This window comes from Podarcis vaucheri (genome assembly GCF_965113315.1).
Source record: "Podarcis vaucheri genome assembly, chromosome: 8".
In the NCBI taxonomy this organism is placed as follows: Eukaryota; Metazoa; Chordata; class Lepidosauria; order Squamata; family Lacertidae; genus Podarcis; species Podarcis vaucheri.
The window spans coordinates 17424145-17448863 of NC_138766.1; the positions used below are offsets into that span (position 1 = coordinate 17424145).

Genomic DNA, 24719 nt, shown 5'->3' on the forward strand with positions numbered 1-24719 from the left:
CTTCCATACACAGAGTCCATGGAATTTGTTCTTCCGGCACATCAGGTTACATTGTGGTGATATCTTAACACACCAAAAGAACCGGAACCAATGAAAGACCGAAAATAACAAATCCCCTCTAGTTAGTATTCACATTTTTGCATATTTGTGATTCATGAGCTGCTGATAAATGCCAGTTGAAAGCTAAGCAGAAAGAAAAAGAAGACCAAATGAGGTTCAAGTGACCTGAAAACAGAAATCTATTTTGTGCTGAATTCTAGAGCGACTGAGCTGTGTCTGATAAATTAACTTCCCAGTCTGAAAGCTATGCGTTTAATTTTATGGCTGAGCTTTTTTCGTTGTTGAAAAAGAAACACATAGGAGAGGAATAATGTCCAATTTCTATTCACATGAATGGGAATGAATACCGAGGTTCCTTTAGGTCGCTCTGACATTCTATCCAGGGAGTGTATAATAATTCTCTTGAGTTGCACCATTGCAACAAACATAAGGAGGAAAGGCATGTGAGTTTTTCTTGGAAGTGTGTGCCTGATTTGACCATCGCCTGATACTTGTTCTTTCCCATTGGTTTTATGTCACCACGTGACCATTAAACTTAATACGGCAATCTCTTTAAAACAACAAGGGATGAATGAATGCATTTATGGCTGTTGGCAACGATAAAACAGATGTGCTCAGAAATCAATGTGTTTCTCTCTGCAGTTGAGATCACTTGCCAATATAGCCTAGTTCAGGGTTGGGGAACTTGTAGCTCTCCATATGTGGCTTGGACCACAGTTCCTTTTTTTTAAGAAATCATTTATATTTGATTTTACAAATAAAAATTTATAACAATCCAAATGCATATCCATATATAGAGATTGCTCTGAATCTTTAGACTTCCCCCCCATCTCCTTCATGGGTCCTATTGTCAACTTTTACAACTGGATATTATTACATAATCTATATTTTGTATCCATCCATGTTATCCATAGTATTTGTTACATTACAAGTGGGATTGAAATCCTGCTAATGTTTTCATCCGCTTACAGTGGTCTCTTAAATAAATTATAAACTTTTCCCATTTTTTAAAAAAAGTTTTTGTCCTCTTGGTTCCTGAGCTTTCCAGTAAGCTGGGCCATTTTGGCAAAGACCATCAGCTTGGCTTGCCCTTCCTGTCTAGTAGGGACTCTTTCTTCTTTCCATCTCAGGGCTAGTAGCATCCGAGCGGCTGTTGTCACATACATAAAAAGTCTTTCCCCTTCCTTTAGAATGTCAGTACCTATAATTGCTAATAGAAAAGTTTCCGGTTTTTTAACAAAAGTTATTTTAAACATTTTTTTCATTTCATTATATATCATCTCCCAGAAAGCTTTTATAAGCTTATATGACTTGGACCACAATTTCTATCAGCCCCAGTCAGCATGGCCAATGAATGGTCAGGAATGATGGGAGTTGTAGTCTAGCAATATCTGGAGGATCATCCCACATACAGGAACGAAGGAAATGCATTGAAAACAGATCATCCATCCAATTGTCACGAACAACTTGACTCTTTATGGTCCCATTTCTCATGTTCTCCCTCTGTCTGTTGGTCTCCTTGTCTTCTACCAGACTTTTCCAGACTTATAATATCCAGATTTCTACCCTCCTTTCATCTTCTGGTTTTGTTAAGTCATGAAAAACATGTGCAGCCTTCTAAAAAGTCTCATCCATTTGCACGTGCTTGCAACCAAGCAACCTTTTGAAAGTTTGTGTCCCTAATGGGGCAAACAGATAAAAGAGTAAAATTTCGTTTGATAGAGGAATGACAGTCTGGATCTAGCCTTCTACATATCTTCATTCATTCATTTTATTTGTATGCAGCTTTTCCACACACACAAAATGTGCCATAATAATAATAATAATAATAATAATAATAATAATACCCCACCCATCTGGCTGGGTTTCCCCAGCCACTCTGGGCGGCTCCCAACAGAATATTAAAAACATGATAAAAGACCAAACATTAAAAACTTCCCTAAACAGGGCTGCCTTCAGAAGTCTTCTAAAAGTCAGATAGTTGTTTATTTCCTTGACATCTGATGGAAGGGCGTTTCCACAGGGCGGGCGCCACTACCAAGAAGGCCTCTGCCTGGTTCCCTGTAACCTCACTTCTCATAGTGAGGGAACTGCCAGAAGGCCCTCCGAGCTGGACCTCAGTGCCCGGGCTGAACGATGGGGGTGGAGATGCTCCTTCAGGTATACTGGGCCAAGGATGTTTAGGGTTTCAAATATCAGCACCAGCATGTTGAATTCTGCTTGGAAACGGAGCTTATAACAAAGAAAACAGACATGCATTTCAAACAAACGCCACAAAAACCATTTCATAATAACATAGCAAACCAATAGCAAATATAATAGCATACACCCCCCCCACACATTTCGAATACTATAAATATAGCAAGATTACATAAATGACATGCTATGATGTTGCTCACAGGCCCTGTCCTGTAGCCACTTAGAAGGCTTCCATGGGCAAGGGGTGAGATAGCCGAAAACACCCTCCCTATATCTTGCCAATATAATACTGATCTTGCACCTTCAAAAACTAAACTTCAGCTTTCCAAGTCAGGGCATTCCTTCCCTTCTCCCTGATTTAGATATACCCTATGGCTAGCATAACTGTTAACCACAATCCTTTGTTGATTTATGCATCGCTTTCCTGCAGCTCATTTGCACACACATGCGCACATGCACAGACAACCATACTGAGAGCCAGTGTGGAGTAGTGGTTAAGAGCTGTAGTCTCGTAATCTGGGGAACCGGGTTCACGTCTCCGCTCCTCCACATGCAGCTGCTGGGTGACCTTTAGCCGCTAATCCGCTAAGCCTTTAATAGCCGCTAAACCGCTAATAGCACTAAGCCGCTAATAGGGTTGCTTCGCAAGACGAAAAAACCGCTAGACGAAGAGACTCGCGGAACGGATTAATTTCGTCTTGTGAGGCACCACTGTAGTCTTTTTGCACTGGGTGGTGGCCTGCATAACATTAGGCAAGGATACTTGCTGGCGTTCTGGCAGCAGCCTTTGTTGAATGGCTTCTCCCACTGCCTCGGTACAACGTGTTCTTGACACTTCCGTGAGTGCATTCTTTTCACATGCACCACATAAACCACTTACTGACACGAGCAGTTCATTGCCCAAACGAGCTGGTAAAAAGACGATTCTGAGATGTAGAAACTCGAGAGGTGGTGAAAAGGCACACAGCATCATATGAGCTTCAGAAATGGGTTGTGAAACCGGCCTTGTTTAGACTGGAAGGGAAAGGGAAGTACTCTGCTTCAGCCTGGTGCTATGTGGTTGCCAGCACGTCATGTACATGACTGGGCTGTTGCTGTCACCCACAGACCACCTGTCCCACTGATTATTGCAACCATCGTAGAAGATATTATATAATTTAACGGTCTTCTTTTGACACGCAAGTCATCTTCTCCTGCCCAGGTGTGTTTTTAAGCCGCTTAATAAGCTTGATATTCAATACCTCATGCCCGAAATGTCTTAAGCCCATGGATGACTGTGAACCTTAATCTAATGTGTGGGAAAGCAGAACAGAATAGAGGAATTTGATCTTCTGTGTCACTGCCTTCAGTGCTAGCAGGGGACTCTGGCTTGGTTCTTTTGCCCTTTGAGGAACTTGCTCTTTTCTTTTGTGGGTTTAAGCAGTAGGCAATGGTTTCAACCGCAATCCAGAAGGGGGGAAAGTGGGGATAAGTTGTCATCGGAGAACATGCACGACTGAAAATGAAATGCAACAGAAATCTGGAAGCGTTGCGAGCTTCCTGTGTACACAAAAACTCAGCATGAATGGACAATACCCAGGTTCACAATGGAGACCTAAAATGTCTGAAATCCTACCAACAGGGCATGGGGTAAAAAAGTTGACAAATAGCTTATTTCCACCCTAGCACATTTCCACAAAGAAGATATTGTAGGCTTCTATTATAGACAGTGCTATCATCACACCAGGTGCAGTGGCTGTTCAATAATCTGGCAATGCAGGCAGAGACTGGAAATGGACAGAAAGGACTTTTATTAAACACAGTTTTCACTCTCTCTGTTCCTACTAAACAAAGGGTGGGAAGCTTCTGGCCCACAAGAGAGGCGGTGGATAGGGCCCGAGGCAAAAGTGGGCAGTGCAATGAATGCAAATTTTACCTTTGTATAGCAGGCCAGTTTCTGCACACCCTCAAACATCCCTCTCTATAATCCACCCAGACAAGATAGAGTCATTATCAACGTTCCAGGGCACATTCCAGAAAGCAAAATGGGGGAGGGAACATGGCTTGGGGCCAGATAGAACAGCCCAGAGGGCCATTTTATGACCATGAAATTTCCCATGGAATAAAGGGACAAGCCTGTTCCAAAAGTAAGCAGCAAACGAGAATGCGGGGCAAATTTTGCTCTGCTCCTCCCCAGGTTCTTTGCTCATTATATTCAGTTTCTTTTAGAAGCCCAAAGAGGCTTAGGTGGGGCTTCTGAGCAGTCTCCAGTAGACTAGGCTGAGGTTCAATTCACATGTAACATAGCAGCCAGCAGCTGATGGGAGTTGTGGTACAAAACACCTGGAAGGCTGCTAAATCTGCTGTACACACTAACCTTGGAGTAAGTCCTCTCCAATGCAATAGAATTTATGTCTGAGCAGACATGCATAGGACTGTGCTGTTATTTGCATTTAGGTGCAATGGATTTTATGCTGAGATGTTCACCATGTGTGTACTGTCCCTTTGGAGTTGCAATACAGGAAAGAACTGAGCTGGGGTCCAAAATAAATACACGAGATTTATGTGCTTAACTCTTGTCCTGTGATTCCGCAAAGCTTAATTACTTTTACATTACTCTGAATTGTAGCCTTTGAGCCGTTATGGTCTTAAAGGGAAATATTTTGGTTTCTGTGTGGCTGGTATAAGTCGGTACCTCCAATTTCAAACATGTACTTTGGTGTAGCTAGTCACAACACCCATCTCTGCAAGGCTGGTGATAACACCATGTTGTGTAAATGAATGCCTTTTGCAGCTTTGCTGGTTTCAAAGAGCAACACAGAGTGATAGCTCTTAACTAGATGAAAGTTTCCAACACCTTGTTCAAATAGTGTGCTGCCTAGCTGAAAGGGCATTGCATAACCAGACCTCTTCAGCAAGGCCAGACAGTTTGTAATACTGCCAGAATAGTTACTATTTAAAACCCCCAGCTCTGTTGGTTTAAAAAACACTTAGTTTTCTGAATATCGCAGACCCTCCCAAGCATTCCAGCTTTACAGAAGCTGTCCCGATTTCTGATTTGATCCTAGAATGTCCCACTTTTCCTTATGATGCCTCTATTTTCATCGGAGAAATGTTGGAAGGAAAGGTAGGATGTCCCTATTTTCATCAGAGAAATGTTGGAGGGTATGGAGGTACCTGACCCCTGAGCCAGCTGAAGGCAGCTCTGCATAGGGAATTTTTTTTAAAAAAAGTTTAATGTTTCATTGTGTTTTTTTATATGTTGGAAGCCGCCCAGAGTGGCAACCCAGTCAGATGGGTGAGGTATAAAATTCTTCTTATTCTTATTGAATAAGATGTCCCTATTTTCATTAGAGAATTGTTGGAGAGCATGATATAGGTATGGCTATTTGACATCTTTTTGTGTGTTTGTGAAGATTTTTACTCAGAAATGAAAAGGTCACTTCTCTCACCACCAATGAAAACTAATAAGTGAATAGAAAGAGAACCTAGGCACATGATGTTGGCACAAAAACCTTGCACATCACTATGTAAAAAAAATGAAAGTTTACTATCCTAATCTTCTCTCTCTCTCTCTCTCTCTCTCTCTCTCTCTTCTTTCCCAACCTTTATCTATAACATTAGTGTCTCACATTGGAGATTAGCTGATCTGTAGAAAAGATTCTATGAACAGAAAACTGAGACACTCTACAGTATGTACTTTTGTAATTCAAGATATTTAATAAAAATACAAATTTAAAAAAGCATGATTTTAGCTGCCAAGTTTGACTCATTTGCACTGGCATGGCTGTTGGTGCAACTTGCTTTCTTAAGAAAATAATAACATAAAATGAGAGCCAACAGCCAGTTGGATGCTTGTGGGAAGGTCACAAGTAAGACATGAAGCTCCCACTGATGTTCCCCGCAGCCTATGATTCTCTAGGTAGCATATAACCAACCTGAACTTAGCCACCAACGCATTTGTCCTCCATAACTTTTTCTATGAAAACTTAAGAACAGGCGCAGCAAATCTCAGACTGTGCCTGGACCAGCAACTTATCATGCCACCTGCTGCTCAATAGTCAAGTGTAGGTACATGGGTGGCGCTGTGGTCTAAACCACTGAGCCTCTTGGGCTTGCCGATCAGAAGGTCGGCGGTTCAAATCCCCGCGATGGAGTGAGCTCCCATTGTTCTGCCCCAGCTCCTGTCAACCTTGCAGTTCTAAAGCACGCCAGTGCAAGTAGATAAATTGGTACCACTGTGGCGGGAAGGTAAACGACATTTCCGTGCGCTCTGCTTTCCGTCACGGTGTTCCGTTGCGCCAGAAGCGGTTTAGTCATGCTGGCCACACGACCCGGAAAGCTGTCTGTGGACAAATGCCAACTCCCTTGGCCTGAAAGCGAAATGAGCGCCACAACCCCATAGTCGCCTTTGACTGGACTTAACCATCCAGGGGTCTTTTACCTTTTACCTTTTTAAACAATAGTCAGGCGAGAAGTAACAATGCTCCACATCCCATAATTCCATCTCTGTGTGAGCTCTGCTTCCTTACTTCCTATCACAAAAAAAGAATCTATCTACATGCAGAATATGGGTGGTTTTAGGAGTCATTCTCTCTTGCCAGGGAACCCTGGACCCTGAAGTACTTCAAAGGACCGTGCAGTTCTAAGGAGGAATGCATGAGTATGTGATACATGCAAAGATTATTTCAGGGCGAAGGAAAAGCTGAAATGAAATGTGATCCGAGGGTAAGAGTGGACCCGGTTTTCAGATGAAGCCATTAGTCTGTTGCTCAGGCAATCATTAGTCACAGTGGCTTATCTTCCAGCACATCTGAAAATTTATCTTCCCTTGGTGGTTCATTCGCTGAGGAATGGCCAGACCACACTGCTGAGGTATTGGCTGAGTTTGGAAAGAGAGTTTGCACCAAGCCCACTATTCCTTCATCAAAGTGGCCCATCAGTCTGAGAGAGTAATTTGTGAATGCAATGACTCTGATTTCAGGAACGTACAGCTCTTTTAGCATTGGGTTTGCCCTGGGGGCGCTTTGATCTCAAGGTGCCAGTATCCCTTCTCACATTATGTGAGCTACAAGATAAACATCAGTCGGAGACAGACGATAAGCCTAGCTTTGATAATAGGCAGGTAGCCAGGTGGTGGGTGATTCACTCCGAGCTTCTTTAAGTGTAAAGCTATGCTGATTTTTCTCCTCAACCCTTGACTCTTGGGATCCATTACTCTGTTCTAGCACTCTTATCCGGGCGCTGTTATAACAAGCATAAACATGCCCTTCTAATCAGAGCTTATCTGACCCTGGTGTTTGTCATGCTGGAACAGCCAGGCAATAAACAATCCCACCATAAAATATCTATGACACTGACCAGTATTCCATAGTCCACTGCAAGATGGGCGCAAAAAGTATTATTCTTATTAAAATAATTTTTATTTGATTTTACAAATATTAAATTATAACAATACAACCATGCTCAACTGTTAAAATATTCTTCCGAATCTCTTGACTTCCCACCTTCCCCTCCGTGGGTCCTGTTATTACACCTTTCCTACTGCATCTTTTTCAATATTCCATGTTTTATATAACTCCATAGTGCTTGCTACATTACAAATGCTGTTGCAATCCTGCTAAATGTTTTCATCTGCTTACAGTGATCTCAAAGTTCCCCCCACTCTTTGTTGAAATTTTGGTCTTCTTGATTCCTGAGCCTTCCAGTCATTTTTTAGCCATTAGGGCAGGGGTCTGCAACCCACGGCTCCGGAGCCGCATGTGGCTCTTTTACACCTTTGCCGCGGCTCCAGGGCAGATACTAGCGAGGGGAGGAGGCGCATTGTGCGCTCTGACACTCCCCACTGTGGCGGGCGCTGTACTGGCTGTGACGTCGCATGGGGGCGGTGCGTGCGTTAGTCACGCACTGTCCCGACATCACTTTCCCGCCCGCTCGCTACATTGTAAGGGGCATGTACGCTGGTTACTGCATTGAAAGGGGGCATGTACGCTGGTCACTGTTTTGAAGGGGAGTGAAGAACACACACACCAAAAAAGGTAACTTGTTAATTTAACATTTATTTCTATGAGGAGGAGTAATTCTAAGGGGTCAAACAAAGAAATAATAAAAAGTGACAAAAAAGTTATTTTTATAATGACGAGTTTTGTGGCTCCCAGTTTTTTTTTCCTTCGGAAACGGGTTCAAGTGGCTCTTTTTGTCTTAAAGGTTGCAGACCCCTGCATTAGGGGCAAAAAGCATTAGAAGGAATTGCTGGGCTTGCATGATTTGGAGCATTTTTGGGGTGTTTGCTGCATTTCTGAGACACTTGCCCAATCAACAGTGGAATGGAATTTAGAGAATACACTTCTGCAGTCCTATGTTTAGTGAAATTCTCTCCCCTTTTTTAAGATCTGCTGTTAGCAGGGAAGGGGGAGGTCCCAATTAACAGCCCACAGTTAACCCTGATCTCTTTGGGACAGAGGTATCAGTGCTTGAAGCCAGCACAGGAAGGTTATGAAGCAGTAAAGGCATCTCCTCTTCCTCTGTTCTGACACCCTGATTGGTTCCGGTCCCAGCTTTCCAATTGGATGGAGAAGCCCAGTCTACACTTCTGGGTGATGGCACCACCAATTCTGGATTCTTCTTCTTCTTTGCCGCTCCCTCATAGCTGAGTAAGATTGACTTCCACAAACACGGTTTTAACAGTGAGTCCGTAAGTGACTCTGGAGGCCAATTCTGGATCGACATGTCCTTCCACAGTAAGCACACACTCTTACTGATCCTCCTGCAGGCTTTCCTTGACTTTTTTTGCCTGGTTGGAATGTGTCCTTGAACTCCAATAAGTGTGTGTGTGTGTGTGTGTGTGTGTAAAAACTAGCCTGCTGTGCAAAGGTAAAATGTGCATTAATGTATCCACTCACTTTTGCCTTTAGTCCGAATAGGATTCCTCGCAAGAAAGGGAAAAGTTGACAGCTATGCTTTAGCCCCATCCACTTCTAGTATGTGCCCCCTTCCCAAAAGATTGCTGAGAATATTTATGTCTGTCTGTCTGTCTGTCTGTTCTCAAGGCAGTTACAACATAAAATCACAATACAGTATTGAAAAACAAAATACAAAATAAAAATAAGAACCAAAACAATCCAAGGGAACGGGAATGCGACCCCTGTGCTAAAAAATGGAGGCTTCCCATCCCAAATACAGATCCTGAGCTTTGTGTGTTCCTCATCATGAAGATAACCAAAGTGAACGAGTGTGGGAGGGGCCATCAGCCATCCAATCAGCAGAGCAGAGATACAGTTAAGTGGTCCCATTGGCTGAGCAGCATGGTTAGAATGCTGGACTGGGGCAGAAGAGACCAGCGTTGCTGTCCCTACTCAGCCCTGAAGTTCTCTGGGTGACATTTTCTCTGCCTAGACACCGTTGGCGCTGTGGTCTAAACCACTGAGCCTCTTGGGCTTGCCGATCAGAAGGTCAGCGGTTCAAATCCCCACAATGGGGTGAGCTCCCATTGCTCGGTCCCAGCTCCTGTTCAAAAGCACGCCAAAAAGTGCAAGCAGATAAATAGGTACCACTGTGGTGGGAAGGTAAACGACACTTCCGTGTGCTGCTCTGGTGTCGGTGTTCCGTTGCGCCAGAAGCGGTTTAGTCAGGCTAGCTGCATGACCCGGAAAGCTGTCTGCAGACAAACGCTGGCTCCCTCAGTCTGAAAGAGAGATGAGCGCCGCAACCCCATAGTCACCTTTGACTGGACTTAACCATTCAGGGGTCCTTTACCTTTTACCTATGAGGCTGGTATGAGAATGGGAACGTCCATATATGCCGCCCTAAACTCCTTGCAGGAAGAGACTGGAGATAAAAAATGTAACAAATGAAGGAATGAAGACAGAATTGCCTGGTTGCTTGTGAAAAGACAATAGCAAGTTTGGGAAGGTAATAAGTAATGGGGCACAACTGCAACAGATAGTTACTAACCTGCCGTTCCTTTCCTCCTGCCCCTTTTTGTTCTAACCAAATTGTCGACGGTGTGCTCTTAGTTTTCCATATAAGAAGGTGAAGGTGGCCCTATGCTGTGTGTTCATATGTGTGTGTGTGTTTCTATTTATCTATCACTCTGGAATTCATTGATCAATACAGAGAACCCCCAGTAGAATGGACTTTAAAAAAAAAAGGTGTTGGTTTTTTTAAGACTATGGGAAGAAATGCATGGAAACTACCAACGTTGCTTAAAGCCGCAGAAAGAATCTGTTGTTTTGAAACCGAGATGGGAACTCAGCTTCAAACAAAACTAAATCTTGCATGGCATGTTTACAGCAACGTGGCTTTGAACTGGTGAGAATCTAGTAATTCAGACTGTGAAGTTGAAACTTTTTTGAGTTTCAAAGTAAACTCTCCTCTCAGAACAAGCATGGGGTGGCCTTAAGAAGAGACCCACATGAGGAAAAGAGACGGGCCAATGTAGCTGAAACATTACTGTTTACAGTAGAGCTTCAGCACCCTATTTCCTAACTCGTGTTATGTTGTGCTAGCTTGGGATGCTTTAAGCTGGTTTGAACTTCCTCCTGCTCCACCACTCCTATTCAAATGTTCCCTGTAAACAAGCGCCTTTTAAATAGTATTTACTTCTGTGGGCATATAAACATTCTTAAAGCACAGCTGGATATCCATTTTCAGAATTTGGACTTGAAATTCCAAGCAAAGCAGTGATAGGGATTGCTGGCGGATTGTTGATGCCTCGTTTCCAAACACTGGACATGAGCCAGCCAAAGTAAATCCATTTAAAAGTCCCTTTTGATACCAGTGGAACGTCAGTTTTAAACACGTGATTAGCTTTTCCATCGAAATGGATGGGGACTTAACTTTGGCTCATCTTTGTCCTGTTGAACCAGTATTATTTCCCCATTCCTCTATTTATAGCTCCCGGTTAGTACCAATATTTTCATATTTTCCATGTAATGTCAAGCTTCACTCACGCACCAGATCTCTCTTTATTTGGTGGGAAAGGTCTCGAGTGCACAAGGGGAGAATGACCATAGCCTGAGTTCAAAGTTGAAACAAACATTGAGTTTGTAGACTTTTCGCTCTAGCCTGGGGTGATGAATGTCAGCCAGACTATAGAATCTTGGGAACTACAGTGGTACCTCGGGTTACATACGCTTCAGGTTACATACGCTTCAGGTTACAGACTCCACTAACCCAGAAATAGAACCTCGGGTTAAGAGCTTTGCTTCAGGATGAGAAAAGAAATCCCATGGCGGGGGCGTGGCAACAGCAGGAGGCCCCATTAGCTAAAGTGGTGCTTCATGTTAAGAACAGTTTCAGGTTAAGAATGGACCTCTGGAATGAATTAAGTACGTAACCAGAGGTACCACTGTACAAGGGAAGGAGAGCGCTCCTTCAAAAACCAGCCCAGCACCTCACTTCACATCCTGTGCAGCTACAAGCCACAGGGCATGATGACAGAGTGCTCCCTAGGATGCCTTCTCCCAGTTTCCCCCAATTTCTGGGAACATCAGCACTGGTGCAGGGAGCAACTTCTGAGTAGGTTGTTTCCACATGGGCTGGTGCACTGGGAATGGGCTGAACCCTGGGAAAGAGTGTTCATTCATTCCTTTCTACAATCCTATATATGTACAGTATGTATAATTTGGGCTGCCTACCACTGTATCCTATCTGTTGTTGCTTTCTATATTTGTTGTTTTTGTTCTGATCTGAGCCCATTTTGGAAAAAACAAATACTGTTATAACCTGTTGTGAATATTTTAATAGATGCCATCGTTTGAAGTTGACTTAATATCCTGGCTTGTTTTGAAATGCTTAGCTAGGTGTGGGGAACCCGCAGCCCTCAAGATTTTGTTGGACTGCAACTCCCATCATCCCTAGCCAATTTGGCCAGCTGTCAGGAAAATCAGAAGCTGGCAGCAGTTTCCAGTTTGATAGCTGTTCTGTTGTTATGCTTGGATAGCTGATCACCACTGTATGGCTTGACTGGGGTTAATTCTCTCTGCTTTGTCCTATTGTTTGTTTGTTTTTTAGTAAATTTATTTATTTGGTTTTTCAGATTAAAATTTTATAGTCACATGTCCAACACACAACATAAAAACAAGATTCTCTTGGACTTCCCTCCTCCCCTTTGTGGGTCTTATTGCTAATAATTTCCGCCTGCATCTTTTACAGTAATCCAAATCTTTTCTCTCTCCACTGTATCCAAAATTCACCATTAAATTACAAGTGATATTCCAATCCTAGTAACAATTTTAACTGTTTGCAATGGTCTTTAATAAAAGTTATAAATTACCCCCCATTCCTTATTAAAATTTTGGTCCTCCTGATTTCTTATTCTTCCAGTCATTGTAGTCATTTTGGCATAGTCCATCAACTTGATCTGCCATTCTTCTCTGGCAGGGACTTTATCTTCTTTCCATCTCTGAGTTAATAACATCCATGCAGCTGCCGCTTTGTCCTAATGTTAGTCCACCAAATTCATCTGTTGCAATATTATGACCTTACTGTTCTGGGCGATTTGGCATCCCATCGTTTCCCAGTCTTTCAGGGTTAATGTTGCTTTTTATGCATGGCACCTGTGAGGTGGCAGTTAACGATGTTCTAATAAGCCTGACATAAGGAGTGTGCATTTGAGGACTTTGTGGTTTGGATCTAGACTTAGCCTTCCATGGATGGAATGACTCCTTCCATCCATAGATTGCTTTTGGGGAAAGGGGCCTTGGCAAAAGTTGCTTCTTCTCTCTGCTGGAGAACATGTCCTCTAGGAGGAGTTCCACTCTAGGGATGCTCCAGCAGGAGAGAGTGAAGACAGACTCCAACCCTGTATCTTCTGCTGTCTCATAGAAGAGCTGTGTATAGTCTGACCCTAAACCAGAAATGGATGCCATGGCGATGCCATTTTTGCAATCTTCAAAATATGCAAATGAAGCAAAATCTGCGTTTGTATCTGTCAGTTTATCTATAGGCCCAATATGGCTGACCGTTGGTACAATTCCTGGAGAAGGGGAATGGGCTTAAACATCTAGTATAGCTCTGTTACCATTTCTGAGATTTCCCAAGGCATTGCCTAGACATTTCCAAGGGTACTTTCATAGGCTTAAGAGCTAGAAACTCAACTCTGTAAGAGAGAGGAGGGGAATGAGAGGGGAAGAGGTTCTAAGGATGTGGGATTCAACACCCAGTTCCAATTTATGTTCTTTCAGGGTGACGCACTGAGTTCTGCCTAATTGCTTTATTTTGGTAAGCGGCACGATGGATTGATGGGTGGCGTGACTCCTAGTGTTATGAACTCTTTAGGGTTAAAATGTGTTTTCCCAGTAGTGTAATTATCTGATTAGGACTCTTCATGGAACTGAGAAGCTTGCAGTTACCCCACTGCACTTTTTGACCCTTTATACTGCTATAGGGAATTATATGTCATTTTCTCCCATTGCTATCCTGCTGCGGCAAAAAATAAAATAAAAATCCATCTTACTTGGGAAATGTGGCCCCACAAATGGCAACATCCCTTGGTGCAAACTTTATTAGATACAGCATCTGGTTCATAAAATGCAACGTATGTTTCCAGATGGTTATGGGAAACAAACCCTTATCTCATTAGGAAATCACTGGGGACATCCTGCAATTGTAAACTTTCTGTGTTAAAGGCCCAGACCGTTCTGTGAAATGTCTTATTGCTTGGAGTAGTTTTCTGCAAAGCACAGCGATTCTGCTTCAGCCCAGAGAACCATTTATGTCAAATTCCTCCAGGATAACGTTAGGATGAAGTACAGAGGCCAGCTTTGCAGTTTCAGCAATGAATTTTATCACACTAATGCACGGGGGGGGGGTGTTTCTTCCTATTAGAATACAAATGCAAAGAAATTAGCATAGGCTGAATTCAGAGGTAAAGACAAGCAGTGGTTTGCCATGAGGACAAGTCTAAGGTTCATGTCCTTCTTTTGCCCGCCTCAAATGCATGTAAAGCAAAGAGATTAGAAGCTTCCACTTTCTACGTTTGCTCTTGCATCCAAACGTAGCAAACTATGGTTTGCTCAAACCACAGTTTTGACTTAGAATCCTACTTTGTGGGCAAACTATGGTTTGCCCACTAACTAAGCAGAAGCTTCTAATCTCTCCTCTTCCCATGTAGAAGAAGGGATAAAAGGAAGAAGGGACATTAAGACCTAAAGCTTACGCCTACCTGTCTCCTGAACAACAAACCATGGTTTATTGTTACATTTGAATTCCGTCAGGGTAAGTTTCCAGAAACACTGCTGCTCTACACAGAACAAGGCACAATAGAACTGGCTGAATTGGAAGTGGTCTACATCGCTTACCAGCCCTGCTCTGAGCCTTGCCTGAGTGCTTTGGGCTGGCTTGGAGTGTGTGTTTGAATTGGAATAATGCCTCTTCTTTACCTACAGTAGATGGAGGATTGAGCATTGTCTTCTATGAACACAATCTTAACAGTGAGCCTGTAAGTGACTGTGGAGGCCAATTCTGGATCCACACGTCCTTCCACAGTAGGGACATAGGTTTCTGGGCGGGAGTTGATCACGGTGAGGGTTTGCCAAGTGTGCCTTCTTCTTAGCACGTTTCTCCCTTTTGTCCTGAGTTTGAGCATCTTCAAAGCCTATGACACCTTTGGTAAAGGCTGTTCTCCAATTGGAGCGCTTGCAGGCTAGTGTTTCCCAGTTGTTGGTGTTTATACGATTATTTTTTTAAGATTTGCCCTGAGAGAGTCTTTAAACCTCTTTTGTTGACCACCAACATTACACTTTCCATTTTTAAGTTCAGAATAGAGTAGTTGCTTTGGAAGACGATAATCAGCCATCCGAACAACATGACCAGTCCAACAAAGTTGATGTTGAAGAATCATTGCTTTGACACTGGCGATCTTTGCTTCTTCCAGTACACTGGCATTAGTTTGCCTGTCTTCCCAAGTGATGTGTAAAATTTTTTGGAGACACCGTTGATGGAATCTTTCAAGGAGTTGGAAATGGTGTTTATAAGTGGTCCACGTTTCACAAGTATACAGTAAGCATACTGTACTTGGATGGAGGATTGAGTGATGTGAGTAGAAGTATATAAACCTCTTGACTTTTGGATGGCTGGAATTTGGTCTGCTGTACAAAGGTCAGCATCACACCCATTGCTGCAACCAGTTTTGCCTCTGGCCACTTCCACAGACAGACATCTGACTCCTGAAGGGTTTCCCGTGAGGGAATGTGGCTTTTGAGCTGAAAAAGTTGCCTCACCTCTCTTCTATAGGGAGTGATGGACTGCAGAGGAGCAATATTGTGCATCTTAGTTTCCCTGCCATTCCTCCACCCTGAAGCTCTTCATGGACCCTGCTGTTCAGATTGAACAAGTTATAGGACACAGTTGACTTGTGGCATAAAAGCAGCAAATGTAGGGAAGTTTTTAATGTTTGATTAGAGAATGCAGCTGTCCCATATGGGGATCGAACCTGCAACCTTGGTGTTATCAGCACCATGTTCTAACCAATGGAGCTATCTTTACAGGGGATGTTTTATTGTTCTTTTAATACTTTGTTGGGAGCCACCCAGATTGGCTGGATCCACTCGGTCAGATAGGGGGATAATAATAATAATAATAATAATAATAATAATAATAATAATAATAATAATGTGGTGATGGTGATGTTGTCAGGAGGGGCAAAAGGAGGGGGGAAAGCCAGCACATCACTTTAAGATGTGCTTATCCACCTGTCATTTGGTGGGCAACCTGGTGTAGAAATCTTGAGGGTTGAGTAATGTTCTATTTTACGTATTTTGAAATGACAGAGTTGTCTATAAACTCAGCACACTAGAAGTACCACAAACAGTGGGGACACATCTACAGAAGTGCGACCAAGGTTGGGCAGAGTAGCTGCAGAAAAATCTATGGTCCCCACTTAAATAAATCAAGCTGTGTAATCAAGCTCTTTACCCCTGAGAAAAGGAGGACCGATTGTCAGACCCACAGGCAAACCTTGTGATTTAAGGTAAGAAGAGAATACTGCAGCATCAGGAACAGAAAGGGTGCAAAGGTAGAATTCCAGAGAATTTTCAGAGATATAGATAAGATTCTTCCCACCATTGAGGGGAGGGGAAGACTCACTACTAGAAGGGAAGCTGATACTCCAAAATGATGATGTTTTCCTGAAGAACTGGAGCCATAAGCGAGGAAGAACAGAAACTGAAAGAACTGAGACGGCTTCAGGGCAAGCGTAGAAGCAACTGATTATTTTGGAAAGCAGATGAAAATGGTGAACAGGGTGAAACGGAGAGGGAGGCTGGAGTAATGCTTAGTGAAACAGTGGAAGAGGATATGGAGCAATGTGGTCTGACAAGACCGCTATGGAAGAGAGGAGAAGAAGAAAAAAGGAAGTCGAGGAGTCAAGGTTTCTTGCCAAGGGGAAGAAACTTTCATAATTTTCCAGTTTCAGACACAGCGGCTGCTGACAAGAGGTTCAGATGACACTTCTTGTTTCTCCTGTACTGGCATTTCCTCCCTTCCCTATCAGACTTTTGTTCGGTTATATTTGGCCACTTGACTACTTATGAGAACTGCAGCTTCTTGTCACTTGAGCTGACAAGTGCCAAGAAATCCCCCGCTTTGCACCACGACGCTGGTGGGTCAGCTGCCCCATCTGAAGGCTTCATCACATATTGAAGCTGCTAAGTGAGACTTGTGAGGTGACTTGTAAGTGCCAAGAAGAGGCTGCCGCTTCCTCTACCGCCTTCCTTTCTCACACTCTGAACAACTTGTCAGAAATATTGCCCAGATAGGCACACCACTCAGAGAACCTCCTTCATATGTGGGCTTTGCCTGCTCCTTGGGGGACCAGAGTGGATTTCTGCCCTCCCATTCTGACAACCACTTCAACTGCCTGTCTGATCTGTTGGCCAGATGTAGACAAATATCAGACCCCGCCCCTCAAGTGTCCCTGTTTTACAGGGGACGGTCTCAATTCAGAAGACGTCCTGGTTTCTGATTTGATCCCGGAATGTCCCATTTTTCCTTAGGATGTCTCTGTTTTCATCAGAGAAATGTTGGGGGTTATGGCAGCATGTCCCTATTTTCATCGGAGAAATGTTGGCGGGTATGCAATAGAATGTCCCTATTTTCATCAGAGAAGCGTTGGAGGGTATGAAATATGGTAGTTGACTTTCGCTTTCCATGACCTTCTGCATTTGATGCTGTCCTGGCTGTTCCCTTGCCATTGTCTAGGCCTCTGGCCCTAAATCCTAAACAGGACCATTTATATCCCATGCTCCTGATATATAAGTGCCCCAATCCTCAATATTTGTTCTGATGTCTTTCCAGGGGTCCCTGTGCTTAATGAGCTCTATGGTGCAAGCTCTATGGGAGAACAGCTCTGGGCCTTTGGAATAATCTCCTGTCTGGGGTGCATTTTGCCACATTTCTTTGAATTTGTTAGCAGGTGAAGAGGCACGACTTTGTCCAGGTCTTTGAGAAGGGGTGCACTTCATGAAGCAATGAGAATGTCTTTTCTGCCACTGCTTTGTGGTTTAACTGTGTTGTGGTTTTCCAATAAAGAACACTAGTGCTGCAATATTCTGCCTTAGCTTCTCATTGTTAAATGTGTTTTAATATGTATGTGCTTTCCAAACTCAGACCTTTGGGTGAAGGGTGCATTTTAAACATTCTTAATAAATGAGGTAAAAGGTGAAGGACCCCTGGATGGTAAAATCCAGTCGAATTTGACTTTGCAGTGATCCTCTCCACTTTCAGGCCGAGGGAACCAGAATTTATCCATAGACAGGTTTTCTGGGTCATGTGGCCAGCATGACTCAACCACTTCTAGTGCAACGGGACACAGTGACGAGTGCCAGAGTGCACAGAAATGCCGTTTACCTTCCCACTACAGCGGTACCTATTTATCTACTCACGCTGGTATGCTTTCGAACTGCTAAGTTGGCAGGAGCTGGGACAGAGCAGCGGGAGCTCACTCCATCACAGGGATTCAGACGTCTGACCCTGTGATTGGCAGGCCAAAGATTCTTGGTGGTTTCGACCACAGTGCCACCTGCGTCGCCCCAAAATAAGTAAACATTGTACTGGCACAGGGGTTAGTATACCCTCCCTTCCCTTAAATCCTAATCACTGGGCAATAATTAGGATTGCACTGTAAGGCTGCACCCTTTTGTCTTCTCACGCCACCCTGCCAGTGTCCCCCAGAAAAATGTTCCCCGGGGCCATCACCCTGGCAGCCCCCCCCCCCATGATACGCCCCTGGCCTTAAATATCCATGCATTCTGATTCGTGCTAGAGACACCATTTATGTTTACAAAGGCTAAGCAGCCATTTCTTCTTTTTTGCACCCAGCATCGTCAGAGTCCATGCAAAGCCTTGTGGCACAATTCATGAAAAGTTCTGAAAAGTTTTTTTTAATGCCTAACAAATCAGGCACAATGGGAGTGGGGTCAACACTTTGACCACATCATTTTCACCCATGAAAATTCTCCCTAGTTTCCATTGGCCCCATGGGGCAACAGATACAGGTCGTCATAAGCTGCAGGCTATTGCATCACACCTAGCAATTTTTTTCTTCCCCATCCCATTATTATCATTATCATCATCATTATTATTATTTTTCTTATGTTACAAAACAAACTGGCAGCCCTTTTTATTTTTCCTTAAACAACCAACCCGAAGAAGAGCTCTAAGAACTTAAAAGCTTGCTCATTATTTTGTGATGCTTTATTTCATTATAATGAAAGCATCGCTCTACTGTTGCATTACAATCATCTGTTGAGCTTTTGTTTGGGGATCATAACATTTAACTTAAGAAATCTCTCTCATTTACTTTCACTACTTCAGGGAACACCTTGAATATTTTGTGTCTCTAGAAGCCTGTATGGAAAACCTAGTTTTGCAAGAAACACAGGGGAAGGAACACTGGGCTGGTGGAACAGCTTGGAATAATAATAGAATAATAGAATGGTAGAGTTGGAAGGGACCCTGACGGGCATCTAGTCCAACCCCCCTGCAATGCAGAAATCTCAACATATGGTACCCTATCCCATTTGAAATAGTAATAATATTTCTACCTCACCCATCTGACTGGGTTGCCCCATCCACCCTGGATGGCTGTCAACATACATAAAAACGTAATAAATCATCAAATATTTTTTTAAAAAAATCCTTCCCTATACATGGCTGCCTTCAGATGTCTTCTAAGGGTTGTTTAGTCACTTATCTCCTTGGCTTGGGGGTTGCATAACTCCACACCTTCCAACATTTCTCCGATGAAAATAGGGACGTGCTAAGGAAAAGCGGGACATTCTGAGATCAGATCAGAAACCGAGACAGCTTCTGTAAATCTGAGACTATCCCTGGAAAATAGGGACTTGGAGGGTCTGTGTATATACACACCAATCACTTGTTGGAATGGAGTCTGATGTTGGGTTCTTTGCAGAGAAAAGCTAAATATGTGCTTAAGCTCCCCTATGTGTAGGCTAGGCAACTTGTGGAAAGTCCCATTTTCCCTGGTTCCCCTCTGTTCTTCCTTGTGAGCTCCAAGTGTGCACAACATGGAACCAGAGAAATAGAAACACGTGCTGTATACCCTATCATCTGACTTTATGGTTTCCCTGTGAGGGGTGTGCTGTGATTGATGGTTGAATTGTGCTATAGCCTATGCTCAGTCATGGTGACGTGATTTGGGGTGTGAGACAGTCAGTGACGGGACTATTTTGAACCCTCCTCTTGTAGAAGGGACACAGGTGGCGCTGTGGGTTAAACCACAGAGCCTAGGACTTGCCAATCAGAAGGTCGGCGGTTCGAAACCCTGCCACGGGGTGAGCTCCCGTTGCTCGGTCCCTGTTCCTGCCAACCTAGCACTTCGAAAGCACGTCCAAGTGCAAGTAGATAAATAGGTACCACTCCAGCGGGAAGGTAAACGGTGTTTCCGTGCACTGCTCTGGTTCACCAGAAGCCGCTTAGTCATGCTGGCCACATGACCCTGAAGCTGTACACCGGCTCCCTCGGCCAATAAAGCGAGATGAGCACTGCAACTCCAGAGTCGGCCACGACTGGACCTAATGGTCAGGGGTCCCTTTACCTTTACCTTGTTGAAATGAATGCATGCTTCCTATTCACTCCTATGGGCAAGAATCAAGTGCTGCACTTTGCTGAGGTCATATCTCATGATACTAGCCAACCTCCCAACCTCCACTGGCCATGAGCCTATGGGGGAAGCAATATGTTGTGTGAGTGTGGAACAGATATTGTGCTCCCTCCTCATGAAATCATCACCATCATCTACTTGGCCTTCTTCTCCCCACCCCCATCCTGATGGCAAGCATTTTGCTGGCCGTGTCAAAAGCAAAAGACTTTGAAAAAAAAGTGGAAGAGGCACATCAAACAAAAGCACACTTGTTTTATCCAAGCATTGCTGGGCAAACGAATAGAGGCTTAATTGGGGATTGGCTATCTGCAAGCAAATATAGCTCTCGCTATTGTTTAAAATCTTTGTTCCTGCTGATTTGCAAAACTGCTCTGAAGTGCAATGTGACTAGATGGGCATGAAAACTCCCATTTTCTTTATATAATAAGTGCACTGTGACCTACATGGGCAAGTTGTGAGAATTGGGGTGGGTGCATTGTTACTAAACTCCAGTAACTGCGCTCCTGACCCAAGTGTGGTGGGTGCTCTTTCTTGTGGGCATGTGGGAAGCCCTTTTTGGAAGCTCTCCCTCTAACCTCATAACTTCAGAGGAGCCAAATTACCACTTATTATGAACTATTTCACAGTGAGCACCAGTGCATCAAATTCTCTCCTATTCAATCAAGGGCTACAGATTATTGTACCCACAGTGAGGGCTGTGAATCCAAGACGTCTTCTTGGGCTCAGAAATCTCACTGCAGGCAAGCTCCTCACCTTGTGTCACAGGAAGCCCAGTGAAGAATAACCATGTATAAACCAGCCTTGCACATGTCAGACACATGTCCCAGGCTCATAAACATATATGGCTTATGTAGCCATGGATGAATGATGCTTGCGTGAATCTAGAAATCATGATTTACAAACCTCAGGTGTTCAAATGCGGACATGGACTTGTCAAACCAGACTCTTCTAAATGAAAGGGTTGACTATGTTTTCTAGAAATATCAGGTTTAGAATTATGGAATGCCTACTTTATAGGATGGAGACTAGTTGAGATAGTGATACCACTGAGAGATCCTGTGTCTGGTTTACAAAGCAATTTCCCCCCACATCCCTATCAAATGTTAAATAATGGTGGGTAAAAATGTTACCCACCATTTCATTTGTAAGGAAAATATGTAAGTGTTTAAAAATAACAATACAGCGGAACCTTGGTTTTCGAGCGTCTTGGAAGCTGAACAATTCAGAATCCGAACGCCAAAAACCCAGAAGTAATTGCTTCCATTTTTGAATGTGCCTCGGAAGTCAAATGACTTCTGAGGCACGTTTTTCACCTCCCCCATTGACTTTGCAGCCAGCCCATTGATCCTCGGTTTTCGAACATTTTGGAAGCTGAACTGTCTTCCAGAACAGATTACATTCGAAAACCGAGATTCCACTGTAATAAAATGTTCTGCGAGGCAGAGATATTCTGCTACATCTCGCTTCAGATACTATATGCAATGCCTTGGCTTGTATGTGTAGCTTTTAATGCAGGGCTTGTCTCCCAGCCACAACTGTGAGTGTTAGAAAAAGGAAGAAGAGGCGTGCCTTCTATTGCAGATTCCCATTTTTCTTGCTTTCTAATCTAGCCACCTATGCCAAGGTATTACTGTTCAAAGTCTTATTAGAGACAGAATTGGGACATTGGGTGGTTCTGATCTGCTGGTTACATGAAGGAGCAGAAGGCTATACAGTGGTACCTCGGGTTAAGAACTTAATTCGTTCTGGAGGTCCGTTCTTAACTTGAAACTGTTCTTAACCTGAGGTACCACTTTAACTAATGGAGACTACCGCTGCCGCCCAGTTCATGAGTGTTTTGTGAAAAAGTGAAAAAAGCCAGCTCATGAGTGTTTTGTGTTTTGACCCTGGCTCAAAACAAGATGGCCTTCTTTCTGGGTAACCCTCTTTCTCTTTCCTTGTCCCCAGGGCTCCAACATGGGAGGCAAACTGAGCAAGAAGAAGAAGGGCTACAATGTGAACGACGAAAAGGCTAAAGACAAGGACAAGAAGGCTGAGGGGGCAGCCGTGGAGGAAGGCGAGGCTCTGAAGGAGAACGAGCAGAGCCAGGCCACCACAACGGAGACGGCAGAAGTGAAGGAGAACAACCAGGAGGATAAGCAGGGAGACAAGGAGGCCAAGAAGGCGGAAGAGAAAGAAGGGGAGAAAGAGACGGCTGCCCCGAGCCAGGAAGAGCCCAAGAAACCTGAGCCGGAGAAGCCTGAGGCTGCCGTCGATGCCAAGGCTGAGCCTCCGAAGAACAACGAGCAGCAGGCGCCCAAGGCGGAGGAGCCTAGCCCTGCCGCTCCTCCTCCAGCCAGCAGCGACGCGCCGAAACCTTCTGAGCCCAGCAGTGATGCAAAAGCTTCCCAGCCTTCAGAAGCCACAGCTACTAGTAAAGTAGATGACAAGGGCAAGGAGGAAGGGGAAGTCAAAAAGACTGAGGCTCCTGCAGTACCCACAGCCCCCCAAGAAACTAAAAGTGAAGTGGCCCCAGCTTCAGACTCAAAACCTAGCAGCAGCGAGGCTGCGCCTTCTTCCAAGGAGACCCCGGCAACAACAGAAGCACCTAGTTCTACTCCTAAGGCCTCGGAGCCTGCGGCCCCGCCAGAGGAAGCAAAACCATCTGAAGCCCCGGCAACTAATTCGGATCAAACCATAGCAGTGAAAGATTAAATTTGGACAGCCTATTGGGAAACGAAACGGCGGCAGCAGCAGCAACGACGACAAATTAACCACTTTAAACAACCTGTGTATTTTTATTATTATTACCTCTCTCTTTCTCTCTCTCTCTTTCTTTTTTTCCCCCCAGCTCTACTAACTCATTTCAGATCTGAAATAACAATATGTATTGCCCAGGAAAAATAAAAAAGGAAAAAAACAAAGTTTTTTAAAAAAGATTGTCCCATCAAGTTGAAAGGGAGGGGGGTGGGGTGCTGGTTCTGGCAGAGGACGGGCTGGGGTGGGGATCCAAATAGTATTTTTGTGGGGGGAAATATCTAATATACTTTCTGCCAACTTTGCAAAGTCCTGTATTTCAATCAGTAGTTCAAATAAGGCAACCCAGATGTCCGAAAATGCAGTACCTCTTTTTTTTTTTGTACGTGAACCGCTTCGTAAACGCACTCCACCAATCTTTGGATCTTTTCCTTTCTTCTTTTTCTCTAATGGGGGGTTTGGGAGTGATGATGTAATTGAAGATTCTGCCCAGTTGGGCTCAGTGCCACACCAATCAGATCTTTATGAAAGCAGTATTTCCTGTGGTTTGTATTTTTTTTTTTAATTTACAGCCTTTATCATTTTGTATTTTTTATGCAGTGGATGAACGGCAGCTTTCAGACGAAACTCACACAGCTGTCCACATTTTTTTCTCAATGCCAATCCTCTTGATTCTTCTTCCTCTCCAAATATTTTTGGGAGTTAAAAAAACAAAAAATAAAACAAAAAAAAACAAAAAAAACGCATTCTCATTCTACTTAGCCTACCTAGATTTCTCATGACGAGTTTAATGCATGTCCGTGGTTGGTGCACCTGTAGTTCTGTTTATTGGTCAGTGAAAATGAAAAATAATAATAATTCTGCGTTCATTGCAGTTCCAGTTTCTCTTCCATTCTGTGTCACAGACACCAATACACCACTCATTGGGGAAAAAAACAAAACAAAAACAAACGAAAAAGCAAAATGTACAATGGATGCATTGAAATTATATGTAATTGTATAAATGGTGCAACAGTAATAAAAGTTAAATAATTTAAAAACATTTAAGGTGTTAGTGGTTGCAAATTTATTCAGATGAACTCTCCTTGCTTGAAGGTAGTGAGAAATATTTGGAGCTGTCCATGGTAGTTTAAATGTGAGCCCCACTCTTTTCAAAGATGGCTCCCTCTGCCCTCATCCCTGATATTTGACTGTGCTGGCTGGGGTTAATTGGAGTCCACAGAGGCTAGCAGAGGGGAAAGTGGAGAGATTTGGATCTCTCCGTTTTCAAACCAAGGACTACAGTAAATTCAGAGTCGCAAGCTGAGGTCAGTTTTGCGAAAGGCTGTGCTGGTGGATGTGGAGACAAGTTGGTGGTAGGATCAGTGGGGCCAAAGAAGTAGGGAAAGAAATGTAGCCATGAAACAAAGCAAGAGCAGATAGAACAAGGAGTTCTCTGCGAGTCACATATTCTAGGTGCTTTGTCAAATGGACATAATCCACTAACAGGAAAGGGAAATGTCTATGGTGACAGAAATAAGCAATAACCAATCACAGGGCAGAGAAGAAAGCAAGGCAAAGACACAGTATAGCTACTTGGGGGCAATTAGGCCTCTGGTTTCCCATGGCAGGGCAATGGCTC

At 43.7% G+C, this 24719-nt stretch overlaps 1 protein-coding gene across 1 annotated transcript in view; it reads left to right on the forward strand.

Annotated features, from left to right (window-relative positions):
• BASP1 (brain abundant membrane attached signal protein 1) overlaps positions 1–24140 on the forward strand; it is an 81304-nt gene extending 57164 nt beyond the window's left edge. The window contains exon 2 of the mRNA XM_082234666.1: positions 22310–24140. Coding sequence (XP_082090792.1) covers positions 22319–23056 — 738 coding nt within the window. The 5' untranslated portion in view covers positions 22310–22318 and the 3' untranslated portion in view covers positions 23057–24140. The remainder of the gene's footprint in view (positions 1–22309) is intronic.
• Positions 24141–24719: the final 579 nt, after the last annotated feature.